Source organism: Empidonax traillii, unplaced genomic scaffold, assembly GCF_003031625.1.
Source record: "Empidonax traillii isolate 1590-97213 ecotype Southwest subspecies unplaced genomic scaffold, ASM303162v1 scaffold228:size850385, whole genome shotgun sequence".
Classification (NCBI taxonomy): domain Eukaryota; kingdom Metazoa; phylum Chordata; class Aves; order Passeriformes; family Tyrannidae; genus Empidonax; species Empidonax traillii.
Genome location: NW_020955421.1, coordinates 463,315 through 488,915, shown reverse-complemented (window position 1 = coordinate 488,915; position 25,601 = coordinate 463,315). Strand labels below are relative to the sequence as shown.

The following is a 25,601-nucleotide window of genomic DNA, read 5'->3' as shown; positions in this document are numbered from 1 at the left end:
TTAGAATTTGTGTGGAAGACTAATCCTTCATTAATTATATTTGTTTCTGTTAGTAGCTGCTTCTTTTTAATCATTAATTATTAAGAAGCAGGCAACAATCTGTGGAAACTTGACAGGATTATTTGTCTCATGAGCTATCATCACTTTTTAGCTTCTTTAACCATTAGGCAGTAAAGGCAGTATTAAGCTTAAAAAATGCTAGCTTTCAATCTTCCTTCTAGTTTTATTTTTAAAATACTTTCTTATTGTAGATAAATGTAACTTATTGCTTGGATTAACTTCTTCCCTTCTTAGTAGAAGAGTACATGTCTGTGTATGACAAACTTGAAGCTTTCTGTAAATGTTAATAAATCTGTTGTTCTTAAGAACTGACTTCACAGATGTATTGTCTGATACTCTGTTTTTGGAAACAGTGATTTTCTGGTTTTGGAAATGCCCATTAACTTCTGCAGAGATTTGTCTCTTGACCTGGGTTGTTGTGAGGAGCTCAGAGCCTGGTTGTGACAGCAGCTAAAAACTTTCATTTCTGATTAGAGGGATGAAGGATTTTTGAAGAGCAAGTGCTAGGAGTGTCCAGAACTGATCTCCAAAATGAAGGATATATCAAAACAAAAGGTTTGCTTATCGGGCTCCTTTGATATGGCAGTTGTTTATGTACACTAAAGATAACTTAGGATAAGTAGAGCACTAAGATTTCCATTTCTGTATACTGTAGGATCATAGAACAGTTTGAGTTGGGACTTTAAAGGTCATCTAATCCAACTCCCCTGCAATGATCAGGGACATTTTCAACTGGATCAGGTTGCTGAGAGATCTGTCCAACCTGACCTGGAGTGTTTCCAGGGATGGGGTATCCACCACCTCCCTGGGCAACCCATGCCAGTGTCTCACCACCCTCATTGTAAAAAAGTTTTTCCTTATATGTACTCTGAATCAACCCTCTCTTAGTTTAAAACCATTATCCCTTCTGCTGTAGCTACAGGTGGTGTTAAGAAGTCTGTCAATATCTTTCTTATAAGCTCCCTTTAACTACTGAAGGGCTGCAAATGTCCTACTTGTTTCTATTTCAACACTCATTCTCTTCTTAGGGTGCAAGTTTTATAAGTATTCTGGTTTTCTTTGCATATGCCATGTTAACGCCCTTTGTTGGTGTATTTTTATTACAAACTTAATTGAAAAAAAAAAAGGCACAAAAAACCGATACAGGAAAATTTAAATCTGGCCTGTAAGCACTAAGAAAGTGGCTTATAAAAGAACAGAAATGAAATGTCTTATATCTGTCTTCGCTCTGGGAACATACCTTAAATTTTCTTAGCTTTTTTTATTTCTAAAGAACTTTGAAACCATCTCCTAATGCCTGTAGCCAGTTGCATAAAATGATTACTTGAATACTGCTGTGCTTTGTACTTCTGCCCTAAAGGTGTAGTTTTTTTTAATTTTCTGTAACAGAGCATGCAAATCTGTTAAGTCTCCTTGTCTGTGAAAATACTTTTTTTTTTTTTGAGAATGAATTTTTTCTAACGCATTTTGGTGAAAATGGATTTTATCTTTTGGACACACATCATGTCTCTTTGGGAGTGTAAAATCCTGAATATTTCTGTACTATTCTGTGCTATAAATTATAATTTGATTGTTTCCAAGTATTCTGAAGATGTTTAGGAAAATATCTAGATTTTTAACTTGAATCTTTAAAAATTTATTTAGTTGGCACATGATAGTATTGGTACTAAGAACAGCATTTCCATCAGACATATTTAACTATTTTTTTGAGAAGAAGCCTGGTGGTAGGAGCTTTCTACTTGTATTTTGAACTTATGGTTTGTGTGGGCAGGTTTTGGTAGCGCAGGGGCTACAGGGGTGGCTTTCTATGAGAAGCTTCCAGAAGCCTCCCCCATGTCCAGCAGGGCCAATGCCGGCTGGATCCAGGATGGACTTGCTGCTGGCCAAGGCTGAGCCCATCAGCGATGGTAGTAACACTTTTGTGATAACACATTTAAGAAGGAAAAAAAGTTACTGTGCAGAAGTGATTGTGGCCAGAGAAGACAGGAGTGAGAATATGTGAGAGCAGCAACCCTGCAGACACCAAGGTTGGTGCAGAAGGAGGAGAGGAGGAGATGCTCTGGGCAGCATCCCCCACAGCCCGTGCTGCAGACCACGGTGAGGGAGCTGTGCCTCTGCAGCCCAGGGAGGACCACAGGGATGTAGAGATTCCATCTGCAGCCCAGGGAGGAGTCCATGCTGGAGCAGATGGATCCCTAAAGGAGGCTGTGACCCTGGGGGATGCCCAGGCTGGAGCAGGGTCCTGGCAGGGACCTGCTAACCCTTGGAGAGAGGAGTCCGTGCTGGAGCAGATTTTCCTGGTAGGACTTACGGCCCTGTGGGGGACTGAGCAGAGTGTGCCTGAAGGACTGCACCCCGTACAAAGGGACACACGTTGGAGCAGTTTGTGCAGAGCTTTTGCTGGTGGGATGGACTCATGTTGGAGAAGGTTGTGGAGGACTGTCCTCCCATGGGAGGGGACCCCATGGGGAGTAGGGGAAGGAATCTTCCCTGAGCAGCAGCAGCAGGAACAACCTGTGATAAACTGACTGTAACCCCCATTCCCCACCTCCCTGACCCACTGTGAGGGAGGAGGTAGTGCCTGAGAGGAAGAGAGGGGTGGGGGGGAGGGTGTTTTTAAGATTTTTTTTTACTTCTGATTATTCTGCTCTGATTTAGTTAGTAGTAAATTCAGTTAATACCCCTAAGTCATGTCATTTTTGCCTGTGATGGCATTCAGTGAATGGTCTTTCCCTGTCCTTAGCTTATCAAACTTCCATTATATTTTCCCTCTCCTGTCCACTTGTGGAGGGGAGTGATGGAGCAGCTTTGGTGGGTGCCTGGCATTCAGCCAGGGTCAGCCTACTACAGAAGTGCACGATAACAATATAAAATGAATATACTCAGTTTTCATCATGCAATAAATCATCTTGAATTTATTCTGAATGGAGTCACATCTTGGTTTTAAATCTAGTGTTGTTCACTGGAGTGCATTAAGATAAAAATACAAAAAATGAAAGTTCTGAATGCAGGAAGACATTGAAGGTCATACAAATTCAGGTTACTAGGCCATATAGTATAATAATTTTTAGGAAATATTTATCTAACTCAATAATTGTATTAAATTACAAAACTGTAAACATTCTGTAGCTCCTGACAAAAAGATTGTGGAATATTGCAGTTATTTTTACACATGACTATCAGCTATATACTGTATTTTGGTTTTAGTACAGTCAGGGTAGGCTGGGTATATATTCATTGTTGATAAGAGCACATATAATAAGAGGTGACATTTTTAGTGGCAGAAGAGCTTTGATATGGTGATGAGCTGTAGAGCAAATGCACTTTTTCTCTGGATTTTTTTTGAGTCATCTGGGATAACACAGGAACTATTTGCCTGCCCTTCTCTCTCTTTAATGTAGCACTGACTAACTAAGATAGGCAAAACTGTTGTTTTTCTAGTTTTATCCAGGTATCGCTGTCACTGCAGTGGTTTCCGTAGACAGACCCTGTGTGCTTTGTTGGAGTACCAGTGCAAAATCTCTCCCTCTCTCAGCACTGAATCTGTTTGTTGTATTGAAAATCTTAGCAGAAAATGTCATTATGTCATTTTCATTGGATTATGACCAAAGTTTGCTTTCCTGTTGGAGTGGGTTTGGAGTTTTTGGTTGGTTGGTTGTTGGTTATGTGCCCCCGCCCCCCCCCCCCCCCCCCCCCCCCGCCAGTTTTTACGATGTTTCCACCGGTGGAAGAAAACTATTTTTAACTGGAATGTCTGATGGGAAGCACAGTGGACATTTTTCTATTCCTGCATGTGCATAGTGGACACTGTTTTGTGGCTGGCTTGACCCCAGAGGAATCTGCTGAATCAGCAGATAGGGTACTGTTGCCTCAGGTTACGGTCAAGTTGATTTAAGCCAAGAGAGATACTGCAAGATGATTTGGAAGGAAAAGATAGTGACACTTATGTATAGCCTTGATTCTCTTTAGTTGATATTGATGAGATCTTTAAGGTAGTGAGATTACATTATATATTTTGCTGACCTGATCTGTGTTAAAAGCACTAAACTTTACTATTCTTTTTCTTTCAAGTTTCATGTAAATATTTTTAGTATTTTTTCTCACTCTTTCCTTGTTGCTCTTTGCATTATTTTGACATAAAAATAAACGTACTAGTTAAGCAGTGAAAGTGAAAAATTGTTATAATTGTTGAACAATTCATATAAATCCTGCAGATACATGAAATGAGATACAATATGAAGGGCCACTTTAATGGTAACTTTGTCTTTCCTTAACAGTGGAAATGGCGATTCATCTACAATATTGAAAGATCCACTTGGAATCCTAGAAGGCATAATTTCTGCAGTGCATGCAAGTGTCGAGAAAGGGTAAGAGCTTCCTGTATGGATTCTGTGGTTAAGACTTTGAATATGGATGATTTTTTTCTTTGTGGATATATATAGTGGGTTTGCACCTAATTTTCTAAGACTTTATTCTGGAATAGGCTGTCATCAGGTTCAAAAACTGAGCCCTTACAGAAGCCTTTACTTGATCATTTGAAAGAAAGTAGGCTACTGAACCTAAAATTTAGATAACTGTGTTATGGTAAATTGAGAAAATGTTCTTTCAGCAGTGACTAGTGCAGACTGTGTATATGCCAGGAGAATGTCACTGCTTGCGTTTCAGTTTATAAATTCAGTAGATGAACTGCAATTAATAATGATTCACTTTCAGATATCTGAATTTAGATATCTAAATTTGTCGATATTTGTAGGGTATAGTGCAGAAACCATTTCACAAATGCTACAAGATGGGTCACCACATTTTTTTCTCCCCTTTTGGGAATGTTCTTATTTCAGATCACATAACAGTCCGTATGTCCCACTGATATTTTCCATTGCATTCCTCGTAAAGATAAGGAAGAAAAAAAAAAATCAGCTTTTTTTTTCCAGATGTACAAGCTAAGAACTCATGTATGATAATAATAATAAAACGCCATACTCTCTGGTAACCACACAAAACTAGTTAAACTACTTTATGGAGGCTTCTCCAGTGACATTTAAGTAGCTAAATAATGGATACAGAAGTAGACTGAATTGATGTAAAAATTTACAGTAAATGTAATTTACAATGTTCTAAGGTATAATGGAAGAGTCAGTACTGTTTTAGTCTGAGATGCACTTCTGTAGTCTCTGTATACTTCATCAGCATTTAACGAGTGAAACAATAAGCTGAAGTGAAAATCATTATGATTACTAGAGATTATTTACATTCATTTAAATACTTATGTATTACCTTAAACCTCATCTACTCAGTTGACAAAACAGAATTCTTTCCCTCAGGAAAACATATGTAAGCAGCGAGTGCAAGCTCTGCAAAACCCTTGAAATATTCCAGCAGGTCCTTTAATTCCCAAACTTTTAATTTACAGTTTGAATGCCACCTGTTCAGCAGAGGCATATCTGATTTAGGTGAAGTTCTGAGCTAACAGCATAATTCAGACAATAAAAAGCCTAAGTAAAATTGAAGTCTTTGTAATATGGAAACCTAAGATGTCAATGTTTATTATTTCAGAGCTGCAAGACGAGTTAAATTGGTGTTTTCTGTCTGATATTACTTTCCCGTCTGCCTTGTTAAGACAAATAAGAGAACATTAGGCCATTAGTTATAAATCACACTCCACCTGGAACCACTTTCTTGGCTTTTTTTTTTTTTCCCTGTAATAAAGAAATTATCTTGAGTTTAAAATACTACTGAAATGTAGAATAGCATTTACTGATTTGCTACCTGCTAGGTTATAGGCTCTGAGGGACATAACAGATTATTCTGTCTGCAAGTGTTGGTTGGTTAGCTCATGGTGATCTATGTACCGTAAATGCTTTCACACAGTTAGAATGTATTCAATATAATACATTTTTTGAATCAAATTATTTGATTAAGAGTTTTTATGATGAACAAAGTCAGAAAGACCACAAAACGTAGAGTTTTTAATGTCTCTCTTTTTTAATTTCTTTCTTTCTAAGGTTTATAACATCCTGCAGTCATTATCATCCTAAGAATTTATAATCATCAAGCTGGCTATAGGTGGTACAGAAAAAAAAAAGAAATGCCTAGTGCTAAAATTGGAAGAAATAATTTGTGTATGTGGAATGTAAGAAAGGGACCTGTAAGGAAAGCAAAAGATGATAGGGTGGCAGTATGAATAAGCATTCAGATATTAAAATGTCATATTTAAAATGGAATCATTTCAACTTGTTTTCCATAAAGTCAGATGGTGTGGAAGTACAGGCGTGAGTCAGGCCCAGACACCATGAAAAGACTTGGATTTTCACATGCTGAAATCCAGCACCATTGTCTGGTACCAAAGTAGTATGTGGGAGAAAATGTAACTGTACAGATGGATTAACATAGTTATTTGAAGTTCACAAAAAATTCTTAAGTCCACACAACTCTGGGCAGCTGTTTAACAAGGACTAGTTTCTCTGCAGCTTCTCTGAGGTCAGATCTTCCATTTCTAGTGTTATATATTTGTTATATATTGAATGTACCTATTAAGTTTTAAAAACACGTGTGGTACTTTCCTTAGGATCATTGCCAGACACTGTTTAACACAGTATTGTTTAATTACAGGGAGAAAGTAGTTTCTTCAGATGACCTTTTGGAGTGGTTGAGACCTTTCTGTGGTGATGACTCTTTAGCAGTGAAGCCGCGCATCAGGGTATTGCAGATTCTGGAGCAAGCCTTCCATCTCAGTGATGAGGACAGCAAGCTACTTGTGTACTTCAGGACACAAGCTGTTCTCAGAGCTTGCTGGCCTGAGAAAAAGGTATCGATTGCTATAAATTATAGGATAAGACTGTTTTTCAATATGTGGTTGCGATGCATTCTTTTGGTGTGGGAACTAATACTAATTTCCTTTTGAATCAAAGTTATGTAAAGTTAAGGGACTCCTCAGCTTTTGTTTGGGATCAGGAGTGCATAATACTGAATTTGATTAAATACTCATGATTTTCCTCTCTGTCTAATATTGACTTTGAAGTTTTTGTATATTCTTTCTTTTCTGACCATCTTTTTCCTGTCAATTTTACCTTCCTTCTTTATCTTCTACTTGGTTTGTCATTATAGTCAGAATTAGAATGGCAGTTATTGGCCACTGTCTAAAGTTGGGAAAAAAATAAGGTAAACTTATTGTTGAAAGAAGTTACTCTTAGCTCTTTATTTGTTTCCAGCTAAGAGAGCCAAAGTGCTTCTCAGCTTAGGTTTTCAAGTCTAAAACAGATTAACTTTCCTTTTGAATTAAAAGATGGCAAAATACTTCCATTTTTAAGTATATGTAGAAGTTAATCTAAGACTATTAAGGATCATCTAATGAATATTCTTACGAATGGAAACACTTGATTTTGTCAAGTAGAATATTAAAAATTCTATATATACAAAAAGGCTCTTGTTGGTTATTAATTATTAATATTTTAACTACTTCATTTCATGACTCATTTTGCTGAAATGCTTAGTATCAACACGTATTTTTAGAGGTTCTGCTTTTCTAAGTGCAATGAAAATATAATACAGGCTTAACAGGATGAATTAGTCTTGTCTTTGAAGCTTGTGCTGTTTTGAAATCATATGAGTAGCACTTGCTGCATGTAGAATTGTTCAGAAGCAGAATTACTTTTTGTTCGTTTTCTAAGTGCCTCCCCCATGCCAAAACCTTGTGGAACTGAAATAGAATATTTATAATAGTTCCTCAAAAAGATCTATGCACAAAACCACTTTATATTCATATAAAACAAAAGCAATATCTCAGTTTTGACTCACTATGCTGAATTTATCCAAGGGAATAATCCCAATAAAAATCTTAAAGGGAAAAGAAAATACTTATCTCTTGCTTTCTTTAGAAATTACTTTTTCTCTTGCATTCACAGTAAAACTGGCATTTAACTCCTCAGCTACTATTCAGGTATATGTCTGGGCTTGGATTCTTCATCTTCATTCAATCCTTTGTCAGTATTTGTATTGCCTGTGACCTGCTTTCCAATTCAAAAGCATTTCCAATTTTAAAACATTCAACTGGAGTATGTCTTAAGAAAAAGGTTATGGGTAGATAATGAAAATAAATAAGAAGTTTTACTACTGCACTGGATAAGCTCAAACCCTTCAAAGATAATTATATAAAATATGTATACAATATCGTAATATAAAGTTCTATTTATATGCTTTTTATTATCTTGCTGAGTGTAGAAATAGTTTTCATGCTTAGCAATAGTGAAAAGTGTGCTTATATGTACATATATAAAAATCATCGTTTATGGATCCCCAATTTCTGCTACAGAGTGCAGTTATAAAAGTCCTACTGGAACATATTAAAAAATTATTCTCATTTTCATGTCAGTTAAAGCTAAATGTGATAGATGCGAACCTTTTGTTTTATTTGAATACTTCGTGCTAGGTAACTAATGTGTTATTTAGACAGGAGAGTCATGTTAGTTTGTCCATTAGGGACCCATCATTGAAATTCAGAGTTCTTTCACAAATGTCCAAGAAAACAAATGAGTGGTCTTAGATGTAGACTGTTTATTTTATCTTTGTTTTCTCTTTTAGTCAGCAGATATCAAGTGCTAGTGTACCAGCTGATATTAGAAGAAACAAGTGATGACCTTGTCTGATGATTAAGTTTGCCTGTTTTGTGAATTAATAACCAGGGAAAATAGCATAATAAAATACCCAGATTGAAAATGGTATATTCCCAGTACTTTGTGCTTTGTTAGCAGAACAAGAGCACTGCAGAAGTCAGTACTTACATGGCTGCTGAAAACCAGAGAGAGAGATTTGTATATGAGATTTGGCAAAACACTAAATTTTGCAATTTTCTCGTGCAGGTTAATGTTTCAGGTGCAAAGACCTTTAAAAGCCACTCCTTTAAAAGGGTGTTGAAGTGCAATTTAATAGTTTGATCAGGTTGTTGGGTAGTTCTGGCTGTGAAGCAGGATGAAGAAATAGGAGGAATTACATCTTTCAGACATGCACAGATTGCCATGTTAGTCTGTCTGCTTTGTCTGTAGGCATCAATTTCTCTGACATCACTACACCTTTATTAACTTGGTCATCCTTTCTCATCCACCAAAGTACTTTAGAAAAAAAAAATCAGATTAAAATAAATGGCATGGGGAAGTGGTGTGAATTGAATGCTCTATTTAGATTTTAGAGGAATGTGTTTAAAGGTTGTTAGTTTGTTTTTTTTTTTTAATGAACTTTATATTGCAAATATGTCAAAAATTTATTCATTATCTTACTTCCAGATTGTTTTATTATTACTTAGTTGGCGTTTCTTACATACTTTTCCTTTACCATTCCTTGACACAAAAAGGGACAGCAGATATTGTGAAGTATGAATGTGGATATCTATTGAGTAAAGATAATTTTAATGATATTGCAGTGTTCAATTACCAGAAAATGTGTGAAAGCCACCCTCAGTGTGTCTACTAATCCTCTTAGTCAGACTTTGCATACATCAAGGAGGGACTTAATATTTAATTATGCTCTAGGTGCTGTAAGTAGTGGTCCCACAAATCAATGTGCTGGGAAACAGGCCAGCTCTTGCAAAATTAAAAATGTACTTTATGGAAGTAGCTACCTATCAAACACTCAGAAACACAGCGATTTCCAGTTCTCTAATGATTAGTTAACAAAATTAAAAATTCAGGGGTCCTCATTTTTCAAAGGCTTGAAAGTCTTTAATTCACATTCCAGTAGCATCCCACGCTATGGAGGAGGAGGAAGCATGCGTTGTTTTAATCCCCTTGATGAATTTTATCTGAGCTCTTCAGGTTCTGTAATTTTCTAGTTAACTGGTGCATGAAAAATATGGGTCAAAATACTGACTTTTTATATATTAAAAAGTGCTGAGGGGGAGGGAGAAAGACGTGGTTTAGAATGTTCCTATCAAAATTTATCTCTATTCATCTAAGATGGGAAATCCATTTCTTTTCATATAGTATCTAAATAAAAAGTCTGTAATGCCTCAGAGCAGTGTCTTACCACCTGTAAGGTGCTGGGTAACGGGTTACGTGCGTGTCTGCGTGGATGTTCAGCTCAGTGACCAGTTACAAGGCGTAAGTTGCATGAGTTAGGGGTTTGCCCCAGGAAGTTACAGTGGCTCTAGCAAAGCTTCTGTAAGCAAACCAAGGGTTAGTTTAAGATAAGAAGTTATTAGTTGTGAAGCTTCTATAAGGCACACCTTGTCTTTAAAGGATTGTTTCATTATTATGCAAATACAGAATGTAATTACTACTTGCATGCCACTTAAATGCAGATAGCTTTGTCTGTTAGAGAAGGTAATCTCATTTAGCCTTTCCCCTCATATTGTTGCATTATGGTTTTTTCATGATCTTGGAGTGTACAGAGCTGCTGAGGGCTAAACGTTTTTGAAAATTGGAAGGGGTATCTAATAGGGATTTAAAATTTTTACTTTGGGCACTTTTTCTTATTTAATTTTTCCCTTAAGTTTAGCTTTGAAAAATTGTCATAATAATTTGTATTATGTGTGTGTGGGATGTGCACAACACATTTTGTTTCCTTCATATAGGCAATTCATGTATGCCACATGAAAGTTTTTGTCTCAGCAACCTTAGTAATGATACAATATATATATATAATGACTTTCTGAAAGCTTGGATCTGACCATCAAGACTGGGTTGCTGTTTTGTTCCTCCTTCCACAGTACACGAAAAATGTCTGTCTGTTTACCTGATGTTTCTTCATGTGACTTAGTATAGGACAGTCTCGATGGGAATGTCAATGTCCAGTAAGTTTTCATCTTTTCTCCATTACCTCTACTCACATCAGAGATTTAAACATGAGAATTCTTGAATCTCACTGCACTTTCCAAATCCGTAAGTCGTTTTGCTGAAGCCATTCATCGGGTAACAATGAACAGCATTTAGCTTGATCTGGCAAAATACAAGTGAAGGAACTGTATCTGTTTGATCCTCAGACATCTTTTATTTGTGAAAAATGCTTAATTAGAAGAAAGATTTATGTTCCTATCAACTTAGAGTAAATTTGTTTTGATGTTGTTTATAGTTCTAGAGACATTGTTTCTCTACTGGTAATGCATAAAAATTAAGCTTAAGAAATTTAATTTAAGTTTTAATTAATATTTTAAAACACTAATTTCCATTCCTTGAAGATACAATTTATCCGTATGAAAACATATGAAATGTATTTTTTCTGGGAACATAAATTGTAGCATGTATGATTAATTAAATATTTTAAGATGCAAATGAAATATTTTCCATTAACTACATGACTATAGCGGATAAGACAAAGTGGAAAGAAAAGCAGAATAGCTTGAGTGCACATGACTGTTTTGAATGTGAGCCCTGGATACTGCAGTATTCTGTGACTGGTAGCAGTTGCTTCAGAGGATAATAGGAATGCTCCGGAGTGGATTCAGGGGGGATAATTCACTTTCTTTAGTAGGTCTTTTGTAATGAAGGTATAAGTGCAAAGTGGTTGAAACAGTTCATACTCGGCTTTGATCCCAGTTTCGGGAAAATTAAGAGCTCATTAGTGATATATTCAGACTTCTGTTATTATGTTTCAAAGAAATGAGCGGATAAGCTGTAAATCAGCCTTGGGTGGCTCTTGCTAAATTTTTGGCTTTGGTACACATCATACATCATTGAGTGCAAAGCATGCTGAGACTTTATGAAGGAGGGATGCCATCCAGAGGGACCTGGACAAGCTTGAGAAATGGGCCCATGATCAGAGCAACCGGTGGTATCAGTACAGGCTGGGGGTTGAACAGATGAAGAGCAGCCCTGCTGCTCTCACAGCACTTGGGGGTGCTGTGAGATGAAAGGCTGGGCATGACTCAGCAGTGTGAACTTGCAGCCCTCAAAGGCAAATGTGTCCTGGGCTGCATCCAAAGCAGTGTGGGCAGCAGGTCAAGGGAGGTGTTTCTGCCCCTCTTCTCCACTCTGGTGAGACCCCACCTAGAGTGCTGCATCCAGCCCTGGGTCCCAGCACAGGAAGGACACTGACCTGTTGGAGTGAGTCCTGAGGGGGCCACCAAGATGATTAAAGAGATGGAGCACCTCTCCTGTAAGAAAAGGCTGAGAAAACTGAGATTGTTCATCCTGGAGAAGGCTGTGGGGTGATGTAATTGTGGCCTTCCAGTACCTGAAGGGAGCCTGCAAGGAGGATGGAGAGAGACTGTTTACAAGGCAGGTCAAGGAGGAATGGATCCAAACTAAAAGATTAGGTTTAGATTAGATATTAATGAAAAATTCTTTACTGTGAGTGTGGTCAGGCAGTGGAACAGGTTGCCTGGAGAAGCTGTGGCTGCCCCATCCCTGGTTGTGTTCAAGGTCAGGTTGGATGAAGCTCTGAGCCACCTGGTCTAGTGGAAGGAGTCCCTGCCCATGGCAGGAGTGTTGGAACTAAATGGTCTTGAAGGTCCCTTCCAAACCAAGCCATTCAGTGATTGTTTTTTAACTTCTTAATGTGATTTGGTATGTTATGGTTTTTTAATGTTTTATAGGATATTAAAATCGAGGAAATCAAAGTCTCTACGTAATACACTTTTTCACTCATTCTGTTGTTGACTCAGTCTAAGTAACCAATTCCAGTCATGTTACCTCATCCACAGTGTATTTTCTGTGTAACTATCCTCCCCTCTATCTCAGAGCCTACTGTGATATATGGTGTGCCTTCTGAAAAAGGTAATTGGTGAATGTGCTGTCCTTGTGGAAATTCAGTCCACGCTTATGGATCTCAACACCTTGACTTCATCTGTACATGAACCAGAGGTCTCTGAATTTCATTCAGTGAGGCTCGGGTTACTGTTTTGACTTGATTAGGCTAATGTAGCATATTATAAAATAGCATATTTTAATAATAGCTTTACCATTGTTACATTTTATTTGCCATCCTATGGTCATTTACTTACCCTACACCTGTTTTTTAAGTCAATTGGAGCTTTCTTTCTGTATAAGCTAGCTTTGACTATATGTGTCAGCATCTTATCTGTTCAATGCTTGCAGTCTCCCCAAAGCATAATTTATATAAGCAAGGAAGCAGCCATAAATCCATGAGAAATTCTACTTTTTACATTTATTATTTGATCATAAACTGGTTTGGTTTGGATTTTCTTCCTGTTAGCAGATCAAGTTCTTCAGTGGTTTCTAGTCAGGAATATTGTTCATAGTCCTTTGAAAATATAACTGAATTGAAACCTGTTTTTCTTTAGGCATTATTGTTTTAATATCTTAAATTAGTGTTTTGTATTAATAACTGCAACAGCTGATTTTTTCAGTTTTCTTATTCCATCAACTGTCATGCTAGATGACAGTTTTTATTTAGAGATCTGTAAACTCAGTATCATTTAAAAAAACCCTCTCAGATATTCTTAAAATAGTTCTTACTTCATAGCAATTTCTGATAGTTCGTGTTGAGTGAGAGAATGAGGGGGATTTTTTTCCACATTGTTGCTGTTATTACACAGGGGCTCAGCTCTAATGACTGTGACTGCTACGATATTCACTATGCCAAATCAAAAAGAAAAACACCAATTGCAGTGCTTATGTAAAACCATTTGGTGTGACAGATGCATGATGCTGCCTGCATTATTCTGATTATTTTTATGGCTGCAACAGAGATACTCCTTTATTTTAGTTTTTACAGCGTAAATAATTTTGTGATAACCATCCACCTGATGTACTTCAAGTGCTCCTGGTGTAGGTCATAAATACGGGTAAACGGTGCAGAAATTTTGCATAAAAATCAGAGTTTCTTTCCTTTTTTAACTGAAAATAGCAGTACTGAAATATTATTTAAAATTAGAGTCAACATCAACAACCTCATATTCCTGTAAGACAGTACCTTACTTTATTGTGAGTTTTTCTTTTCAAAAATGTATCTTTGACTATGTTAGTTTTACTTATCTGCAGGAAGATATTTTGGAAATACTAATTTTGACAAGTTTTCATTTACATGTAAGCAGCTTTTAAAATAATTTTGCCTCTGTTAGCAAGAATTGCAGACATCTGTTATCAAGACAGCAATTACACATAGAGCTAAATACTGGGAACTTGTGGATGCACTGCTGCTTCATGGTAGTGATGATCAGAAGGGTAAATTGAAGAACCAGTTGGTGTATGGTATGGAGGGAAATGGCTGATGCTAATTTAAGAGCTGAAAGTTAAAAGTAATATTTAGGGATTAAAATCCTGTCATTTTTAGGCTGCACCTTCCAATGCTCTTTTCTGTTCTAAATGTTAGAGTATCTATAGAATACATAAATTAGGAAATATGAAACGGTGATTAGTAGCTGGTGCATACAAGGAAAATTACTTATGTGTTTTTAAATGTGTCTCTTATTGCACAAATCTAAGCTTAAACCATACATAGATCCAAATTTTTACCCATTAACTCACAGCTAGGCAATATACATGTTAAATAACATGTATGTTAATCCTGTCCCTTTCAGTTCCAGCTAGCTAGATATGTGTTTCAAATGCATAATTTTTTCTTTATTTGCTCTTATCTCTCTATCACTATCTACGTACTGTCCTCAGAGGTTTTCCCTGGGCTGAAATGGATTTGCAGATTAGGACACAGTCTTCCACAGAATACAAATGAATGGATTTTATTTTCCATACAAGTTATTCATTTTTATGCATTAGGCAACGCATTTGTGTTTATTGAATCTATGTGCATTTCTTAGTGAGCTGCATGTGAAGCAGATAAGGAATTAATATATAAATCAGTTCAGAAGTAAAAGGTTATTGGTATTTCTGCAAGAACTCAATATGTGGCTGAGCCTTAGTTTAATTCATCACTAGAAGGCTTCTGGTTGATTTGTTTTTAAACTTGAATCCCATAATTTGCTTTATCATATTCACTGGCTTTAGTTTCAACAGAGTTTTGACCTGTGGGATTCTTCATCCCTTTACTGTCTGCATGCAGCAAGCTTGCATATGTGGTCAGCACCCATATTCATAATAGTTTTAATATGTGAAGTCCAGGTTTGGGGAAAGTGCAAGAAAGCCTGACCACAGAGTTCTCTCTCCTTTGGCGTGTAAGGCACGGCTAGTGAATGCTGAGCTTGTTCATGCAAAACCTTTGACTCAGATTTTAATTTTTATAGATTGTTCTAAGTTTGTAGTTTTGATAGCAGACCTTCCTTCTGGCCTGTCAGACTGTTTCTTCCAGTGTAGGACAGAGCAGCCCATGTTCTGTTACTGAGTTTGAACTGTGCTCCACCATGAATTTCAGTCTCCTTGTTGATCTTAAACTCAAATGGAGGAGAGGTGTGAGGCCTTTATGTCACTGTCTCGGGTTATATTCCCCTAGTAATGGAAACCAACAGAAGAGTCACAGACTTTCCTGAGTTGGGAGGGACCCACAAGGATCATTGAGTCCAACTCAAGGCCCTGCACAGGACACCCTAAGAGTCACACTGTGTGCCTGAGAGCATTGTCCAAACACTTCTTGAACTCTGTCGGTCTTGGTGCTGTGACCACATCTCTGGGGAGCCTGGGTGCTGAGCCACCCTCTGGGTGAAAAACCTTTTCATAATATCCAACCTGAACCTCTCGTGACACAGTGTTTTGAATATGGTGGGGGTTTATGTGGTTTTTTTGTTGCTTTTGTTTGTTTGTTTGTTGGGTTTTAGTGTGGTTTTTGGTTTTGTTTTTTTGAGGGAGGGTTGTTGAGGGTTTTGTTGTTGTTGTTGGTTTTGATGTGTTGTTTTTTAAGGGGACATTCCTTAATAAAGCTGTTAGCTTTTCATTAACTGGGAGAAAACCTTAAGCATATCTTCAGAAATGCTTGTTTCAAGCAAGGGAATTTAATCTGCTGCACTGGTCCAGGCTACAAACTATAGTAGATTTTTCATTAAACAAGAACTAAATCCTGTTATTATACAGGAGCATTTGTGAGGCCAGTAGAACAGTTTTTTAAAAGTTACCATCTCTCAGCTGTGACTTACTACCACGTAAGTTTCCATTTAGCAAAATCCAAAATGTATTAAAAGTGGGATTATCCACATGTGCACTTGGGCAGATGGAGAAAGTAAGATGAAAACATCTTATTTAATGCTGACAGGTTTCTCTGCCGTGAGGGGAGTATATTTAGAAAACATTTTTGAGAAAGTAAAGCTCATGTTTGCTAAAGGAAAGATGGACTTCACAAATGACATATTGGCAGATAAATATTTTCTTATGGACAGGAAATATTTTCTTGTGCACAGGCAATTGCCAGGTTTACAATTTAGTTGTATGTATGTGCTCTTCCAATTGCACTTTTCTTATCCAAAAGTAGTGTGAGTAAGCTAATACTTTTATAATCTATGCCACAGGTTTCTGTGGGTTTTGTCAAAAGTAAAAGTTCTTATCAGCTTTTAAAAAATGGCTTTCTGAAAATAGGAAGTGCAGTAGTGAGATTGAATGCTCAGTAAGGAAGCAGATTGTGTCAGTGCCTCATCACAGTCATTGGGCAGTATTCATTTTAATAGGAAATCTTTCAAATTTAATTATAAAACAAAGGGAATATTTAAAGTAAGTAAAACATAATGCTGTATAAATGCGTTCATTGAACTATATTTCTTAATTGCCCTTAACTTTGTACCTGGCAATACAGTGCTATGAAGTAGGATGGAAAGTATATCACATTATCTTTTACATTTCAAAATTTTGATAAATACTATGGTGAGTATGTTAAGGCGATACTAAGTTTGAGGGAAGTCTGTAAAATACACCTTTGAGAACCAACTTTTGCCTGACCTCATTGATTCCTATTTAGCTGCCTTGTGAGAGTACACATTTCGCATACAGAAAATTATAAGCTTACTTGTGTCCCTGTGTTCTCACAGGGAAGCTGCATATAGCAAAATATTGTGTGTCTAAATTTTAATATGTGTGTGAGTATATAAAAGTATCAGTCCTGGTTGAGATCGAGGTCCAGTTCAACCTAGTATTCTATGTCCAACAGTGACCAAAAAAAACAGACACAGAAAGAAGAGTAGGAAAAGGAAAAATATACATGAAATTTACTCCACTGTTACCCTTATCTGTGGGTAGTCAGAGTGGGTTAATTAGGAATAAGAACTGGAATAACTTTGTAGACAAACTGTAAATTCACGTTATTGTGGCAAGATTAAATAACTGCAATCTAGATGAAATCAAATAAGGAAAATTTACTGTTTGGTTGGCAGGTGGGAATAATTTACCAGAAAGACAATGAACTTGTTTACACCTTAAACTTTTCTTAAATCAAATGCCTAAGTCTGTTAGGAAGTATTGTAGCTTAAACCAAAGTTATGATTTTAGTGCAAAATTATTGGATGAAATAGTGTACAGAGTTATGTAGATGATCAGAATAGGTTGCAATAATGGCTTCCTCCAGCACTAAAACTCTTGAACTTTGAAGAATGAGACTATAAATATAGTGAGGCAAAAACCAGTAAGGATAAAGGGTAGTAGTTCCCCACTTCTGTCTCTGGCTCTCCGACTTCCAGCGTATGTCTCACAAAACAGATTTGTTCACTGATTTTTAACCTCATCTTTCTGACTGTATGTGAGGTCTCTTACTAACCTGACTTTGACCAGATATCTCAAACTGCCCAGGCTTGCAGCTCTGCTGTCATGGTTGCTCTTGACTTCCTCCCTTCCCGTGTCCCCACACAGTGGCAAATGGGTGGCTGAATAACATGGTGCACTGTTCTTCCAAGCTTGTTACTGCTCTCCCCAGCCTGACCCTGTTGTGTCTTTGAGGATTTTCCCTTCAATCACAATTTACAAGTTTTCTTTTAAAAGAAATCCTGGTTTAGAAATAGTGGGAAGCTGATAGTGTGTTGGGGAGTACAGTACTTGTGGTTTTGCCTTTAAAAAAGGTTTACTGTTGCTCTGGCATGTGAAGGTCTTGAATAAGATGTTTTAATATGTGCTTTCGGTCTTGCTTTGTTTCACAAGTATATGATGTGTCTTACATCAAGGGTAATAGGATGTCTAGTGTTTTGAAACAATTTGCAGAAAGTGAAATAAATAATAGCCTCTAAAAGCTCCTAATCTTTTATTTGCAGAGTCAGTAGCTCTGCAGTTTCAGTAACAGCTGTACAGTGTTGCGGGTCTGGATTTTTTTAGGGGTGATTTTTGACATTTGTGTTCGTCCTGTGAATAATTAACTTTAAAATATCTATTTAACTTAATTTGTAATTTTTTTTTGTCCTTTGTAACAAGCTTTTAACTTTGCAGCCTTGTACTCTAGAGGTAGGTTTTAGTAATTCGTGTTTGTGCAGAATTTCAGTAGCCATACAGATACCAGCAGAACAGGGAATGACAGAGTCCAGGATGACCTGCAGAGTGGGAAGATGGCTTTCTTCATTGACCAGCCCTGACTGGCCTGTTGTGTAGAAAATGCAGTATTTTCCTTGCTGATTTATCTAATTAGATTGTAAACTCCTTCAGGCAAGACTGCTGTATTTTGGTGCCATGAACAGCACACCAAGATGGCAATTACAGAAATTCTATCATGTTGCTACCAATCCTTTCAGTCATTGTTTATAAACCACGTTAAGCCCTGTCTAATGAGTGGAAGCAAGTTTTAGCATCAGTGTTCCCTATTTTGAATCTGAATAAAATCTTTCATGTCGCATCTGCCTATTATTTTGAAATGCAGCATAGATGAATTCTCTAGCACTACAGCTTGCGCAGAGGTTGTGGGGGTGGGGAGTTAAATAAAACCAGTGCATTTTACAAGGGAGTTCTGACAAATTGTAAGTGTATTGTAGCAATAAGGGACTACTCAAATGCCTGCTTAGTGTTTCTATTTTCAGTGCCATATTAATTTAAATTTATGCTGCAGTGACAAACAGGAACACATTTTGAAATATTTACATTTACCATCTGGTGGATGGTAATAAAATGAATTTTATAATCATGTAAATCAGTAAGTTTTTAGTTGCCTTTGAAACTGCAAATTCTCTGCCTTTAGTACAGGGAGTTGGGTTTTAAGCATGGATGTAGATTTTCTTGATAAACAAGCAATTATGATGAAGGAAAATATTTTTCTGATTCCTACAGATTGATTCTTAATTTATAAACATCCTTATCATTTATTTCCCTTGTAGTGAGCAAAATCTGTGGATGAAAACTGTGGCTCTGTCACGCTAGCAGAGAGTAAAAACGGAATTTGCAGAGTACATATCATTGGACAGAGTGAGATGGAGGTCTGCCTGCATTAGTTTTCCTGCTCATTATTCTTATATGTAAACAGGCAGTATTTTGTATTTTGGTGAAGGAGAGGATTGGATTGGCTGGATCTTTTTATTGGCATTTCCATTTTTCAGACATATTTCAGAAATCACTCTCATCAGCCAAGTTGGTCAGCACAAGATTCTCAGATTATTTAGCTTTAGCAATAAGGCATTTATAACTCTATCAGATGTATCTGTTCTTTAGGATCAGGAGAACAATTATCAGTGGATATTTAAATGCCAGAATTTAGATGCAGCAACATTCTACTGTTGTTGTAAATACTGATTTTAAAGTAACTTCAATCTCAGCAGTGAGATAATAACCAAACTTAAGTACTGATCCTGTAGACTGCTGTGCTGAACTTCGTCTTTATCAGTCATGTGATGTCGGTAGTTTTAGCCTTTTTATTCTTCAAGTGTATCTTCTTAAGTTTTTATAAAACAATAGGTTTCTAGAAGCTACAGAATAAACTTGGGAGGCAGCTTTTCATATTTGGACTCCTTTATGCATACCATATATGATGAGTATAAAGCAATAACAATTCTGTGGAACAAGATGATGAGGCAAACTTCGTGCTTTGAAACTCGATAAAGTATTTTGAGTGGTTTCAACATTTTTGGCATCTAATAGATGTGTTGATGTAATGAAGGAGCCTTGTAATAATAAGACCTACTAAGTCTTTGAAAGATTTGATCATGAAGCAGAACAGTGCTTTTATTTGACCAGGGATTATAAGTGCACTAAGTCTTTATTTCAACACTGGATATAAAGAGCATGCATTCCAAGTTTGCTTAGGATGGCTGAAGTCAGATGATAAAGGTTGTGTTTGTGCTCAGATGGTGTACTATTGCAGACATTGCAGGTATCTCAAGCAACTGCCAGATTCCTCTCTTTATTAATACTGTAGCAGTAAAAGCACCCATGCCGTATATATCACATTTTTTCTATAAACCCAAATGTTTTAAAAAGCTTCTGGGAATCTCACCTGAGGTAACTTCCTATTAACAAAATTGTATCAGAACTGAGATATTTTTGCCAATTTTTTAATAAATAAGTGGACTTTAGTGGTAAATTTTTCTTCAAGAGTGCTAGTTTTCCTAAGACTTGTGAGTTAGAGCAATTCAAGGCTGTCCCTGTAAGACAGTGACAGGTGACTGAACACATGCTATGGCAAGGCTCTGCTACTGGTGAGCCGACCATAACTACTTGAGAGAAAATAGCTGTTTTGATGGCTAAAATCATGTAATTCAATGAAGTGTGTCATGTGGTTGTGCTCAAAGATACACAAGGTACATTATCTCAGATAACAAAAAAAATCCAACTTTTTTTCAGGCATGCTGCAGCTGTTACAGGCCATAGCTGCAATCTGCATTCCCATTTGGAAATGTTTGTTTTCTGTCTTGGTCAATATTTGGGAGTGGTGGCCTGATTCTTGGTTTTATTAAGCAGAGATGATATGAGAGGAGTCAGAACTCCTTTATGGACCATCCTAACAGCTGCTACCTAGTAACAATAGAAACTGGGAAAAGATGTAAAAGTAAAGTTCTGAGGAGAACATAGTATTAAGAGGAGTTTGTACTGTTTCAGACCACTGGTAGTATCAAATGCAGTTGTAATCAGCACTTGGTGTTGTTTGTGTAGCCTGTGTTTTGCTTTGTGAATTTCCTGTATGTTTTTTTAAAGGATCATTAACATATGCAGATGTTTACATATTCTTGATTCTGAGCTCGTGTAGTCTCTCCATAATGAAATTGCCTATTTTAACAGTTTAACATAAGGTTTGGGCTTTACTTAATTTGGGTTTTGCTTTATAATCTATCATGAGTATAATTTCTACAATTAATTCCCCTAATTGACTTTCCCATTGTGGTAAATATTTGTGCAGCCTTTTAATGAGAAACATGAAGCCAGCTGTGTTCTGCTGCCAAAGAGACTGCCTGAAACTGCAGAAAATCAAGTCAGAATTGAGCAAATCTGTTGTTAAAACTGAAAGTCCTTGCTTTTGTGGGTTTTTCTCTTTTTTTTTTTTTTTTTCCTTTTTTTTTGTTGTTTTTCATATTCCTTTGGGTTCATCTGAAGTTCAAGTCTTACTATGGGCATCGTTATTTTGTTTACTGACAGATTTTCTTTACAGGCACTTGTATTATCAGGGCTCTGAGCAGTTCATGGCAGGTTATCTTTGCATGGTTAACCTTCGAGTGGTTTAGACAGATGGTTTTGGGTTTTGTTAAAATAAAAAGAAAAGGAAGGGGAAGCTGAGTTATATTATCCCATTTCCCTGTTTTACAACATTCAGAGTCATCTGAATAGATCATCCAAAATCGCTACAAAAAGAGTGCTCAATTAAAAGTGGAATTTTTTTTTTGCACTACTATTACACTGTAACAACAGGCTTGATTTACCTCAGCCACTCATCTCAGCTAGGTTTCACCTTTGTTAAGATGGAATTTCTACCTTTTTACACAATGTGCTCTCTGCTATGAGAGGTGGCTACTTCCTCACCATGCTCTCCCTCAGCCTCAGAAAGCAAAGACAATACAGAGGAAAACTTATGCTTCTGTGTGTGTGTGATATATCTGTCTATCTGTATATTTACATACATACACACACATATCTATGTATAATAAATATAAATTAAAGCCTTATTCCATTGTGCTGCTTCAAGGTATTGCTTTCTTCCAGCAAGGAACTATCGCTTTCTAATCTCACCTGTTTCACGGTAGATGTAAGTGACGTGCATTTAAAATGCCATATAAAAAGTGAATTTTCACAAGTCTTCTTAAAAGCTACAAATCATTAACTCTGTAGAAAGTTCACTTTATTTTTCTTACTCATAGTGGGATACATAAGTGGCTTGAAAAAAGACCTTGTGGAAAGAAATACTGCAGAAATGCACTCCATATTTGAGAACAGAAAGTTAATTCTTCTGCTTTACTTTGATTGAATTAATGTGTTCTATGTCAGGAGCAGTCATGTTGCAAGGATCCTGCTGTCCAAAACACAAAATTATACTGTTAATTAACCTTATAAAAAAAATGTAAATCTGAGTCTGTAAAGATGCATTATTAGGCAGAATTATTGGAATTCAGTTCATGTTGAATAGGATGTCTGATCTGCTCTCTGCTGCTAATGGGGGACCTTCTGTGACAGCTTTTCTCATCTATTAATATTATCTGTGCCATTTCTTGCCATTTTTGTGGTTATCATTAGAGAGATCTTAACATTTAGTCTGTGTTTTGAAGTTACATGCTGTTTGTGCAAATATACTGAAATGTACTCAGTGGACCATCCAGAATGCTTCTTGGTTTAAATATTTAAAGAGCTAGTTGTCTGAAGAAGGAATTTGGGGACAGATAAGCAGTCTGAGAACTTCTGTTGTCCAACTTGTAATTATTTTGCTAGGATGCTAAATATTTTTGAACCTTAGAGATTAACGTGTCTCATGTCTCTTTTACCGTTTCTTGTTTTTCTCCCTTCTCTTTTCAACCTTGTGATTTAAATATTGAATATTATAATATTTTATATAACAAGTATAGATGGAATTTAGAGATATTACAAATGGATGACTGATATCTGCTATGTGACATTTGCAGTACAAAAAAGTATTTCAAGTGGACATAGTGCAGAATCATTTCTGAGATATCTAAAATGGTTTAGTATATGGTGCTTTCAGATATACTCTGGAGACAAGCAAACAGTTTTTCAACACTAAATATTTTAAAGTCATGGATTGTATAGGCAACTCGATAAATGCATCAGTAATGTTTGTTTTCCAACTTCTTTTGAAAATTTGCCCTTGATGTATTAGAGCCACTTTGAAAAGATTGGAATGCAGTCTTTAATCTTTCAGAGTAACTGTAGAACTAAGGAAGACTTTGTCCATGTTTGATGTCTTAGAACTACTTGGGCTGAAACAGAGAAGTTAACATTTAATGCTGTGTGTCTTCAGCAGAATTATGAGATGAAACCGAAGTGTTTGATATTCTGGAACTTTTTGAACTTTGGAAGAAAAATTGTGTTAGAATGTATTAATAATGCAGAGAAAACTACCTTGTTATTGTAACAAATTATTTTTCAACTCCAAGAACTTTTGTATGTCAGATAGACAGTGAGTTTCTGTTCCATTTGTGAAAGACCTCCTAGTGTGATATCCAAACTTTTAAACAGAAGCTACTTCTCATTTAATAGCAAGTTGGTTCTTATATACAGCAACCTTCCTTCAACAGTGAGACCTTTTACCTGGAGATTCTTTACCATGCAAACTGCAGGCAGTAATTATCTGTAAAAGAACCTGTCATCAACTGACTTGAATTCAAGTCCTGGCAGAAACTTCAGATTTTCAATAGAGATGGACACTTTTCCCAAGATAGAGTTGTCTGGGAGCTGACTGATGAGATGTGGGGTTTTGTTTCTCTTAGGTTCAAATGCCTCTGCAGAGAAATACTGCATTACTTGTTAGCAAATGTTCTTTGCTAGGTAAAGTAATTTAGAATCATCTTTCAAGGCTCTTTCCTAAGTGAGAAAAGATGAGGTGCTGCAAATTCAGGAAAAACTATTGAATTTTCATACATGACTGAGAGTAATATATATTAGGGAAGCACAGGCACACTCATTCTTTAAAAATGTATGTGTGTATATATGTCTATACATTGAGAAAAAGAAATTTAAGGCATGTTTGATTGTTTGAAGAACAGAGAGATATGATCCTCTGAACTAAGCAGTGAATTTACTTGTGTGGGGTTACACCGTTCTAGGAATGTCCACTTACGTCATGCTCCATCATCTGTACTCTCCTGTTTTATTTGCATGTAATTGAAAATGAGAAGTAGGAAATGGTTTTCTGGGAAAATGATGTTCAGTGTATTCCTGCATTGTTTTGGAACAGTGATGTCCTTCATGGATAGTTTGTTGATTGCTTTTAAGTCATTGATTTCTGGAAAGAATTATGTCAGATGGTTTTTAATTTTTTTTGTCCCCTGCAGGTAGAGATGACAGATATTGAAAATGAAGAAAAAAGGTATGATCTCTTCCTGGGACTTCTGGAGTCTAGTCAGAGTCTGTCTGAGTTTCATCACTTGGTTTTACTGCTTCAAGCTTGGCCGCCGATGGACAGGAGCAACGGGTGAGCATTTCTTCAAACAGTCGTGTAACAAAAGAGTTAAAAGTCTTCTTGCTTGATGTCATGTAGTTTTCAGTCAAATAATTCAGACATGGCTGAGAGTATGACCTTTGGAAAGGACCATAGTGGGAAGAATAAATGGTTTATTTAAACCAGAATCGAATCTCAAATCAATCAGTTTCTTGTAAAACCTATATATCACATGTAGTCTGTATTGTAGCAGAGGCAGAAAACCTTTTTATTGCCTAAACTGTTGCACAGGTTCTATCTGCTTAAATTTCAGGTTACGTATTTTGCTCTTGTTTTTAGCAGTATGAACAAAATTTATAAAAAAGAGTAGAAAGTTCTGACTTTTTTCCATTCAAAGTTATACTTTGCAGAAAAGCCTTTGAAAGTTCATGTTCAGACAATCAGCAGGGGGGTCTGTAAGGATAATAGTACCAAGCAATGGCTCTTCTCTTTTCTAGATCCACTACCTATTATTTCTGTCTCTGAGTAAAGTATCCAAAAGAACATATACAAGGAAAGACATATCCTAGCCCAACAATTTAAAATTAAAATAATTATTTAAGACTTCAGAATTGTACTCATCAGAGTAGGTATTAACTGAAAGCGTTAATTTTGGAACATCTTGACTGTATTATTTTTACCAGTTCTTTGGGCTTTTTCCATGACTTTCCGAACACATTTAAAGGTAAAAAATTTAGTTGTTGATTTTTTTAACTGATAATCACTTCTAAGATATAAGGATTCATATAAACTTAAGAGGTAAACGTCACATATCTCCCAAAGACAGGAAAACTATTACTAATTATTTTTGAGCAAGAGCAATGTGCCACGTCTGACAGTGCTTAGGTTAGAGTCCTTAAATGGTGCTTACTTAGGATTCCTATGGGGTATATATTACAATCTATTTTAACTTGGGGACTACATTCCCCAAAGTGTGTTTATGTGCATTGATTTGTCAGAACAGTTAAGGCTTATCTTTTTGTGAAAAGTAACTCTTTGGTGCACGTGTAGAAAACTGGTGGGTTACAAGGTAATCTGTAAAAAATCACCTTCAAGCCAGGATGAGCATTAACCTAAATTCTTTAGTGACAGTTTTAAAAGCAAAAAATGTCTTTAATACGTAAGTACAAGGACTGTTACATAGTCTGTCACAAATTCACGTTCCAACTTTCATTTGA

The 25,601-nt window shown here is 36.5% G+C and overlaps 1 protein-coding gene across 1 annotated transcript in view; it reads left to right on the top strand.

Moving 5' to 3' along the window:
* NBAS (neuroblastoma amplified sequence) overlaps window positions 1–25,601 on the top strand; it is a 164,410-nt gene that overhangs the window by 119,745 nt on the left and 19,064 nt on the right. The window contains exons 47-49 of the mRNA XM_027887996.1: window positions 4,338–4,427; window positions 6,670–6,865; window positions 24,278–24,417. Coding sequence (XP_027743797.1) covers window positions 4,338–4,427; window positions 6,670–6,865; window positions 24,278–24,417 — 426 coding nt within the window. The remainder of the gene's footprint in view (window positions 1–4,337; window positions 4,428–6,669; window positions 6,866–24,277; window positions 24,418–25,601) is intronic.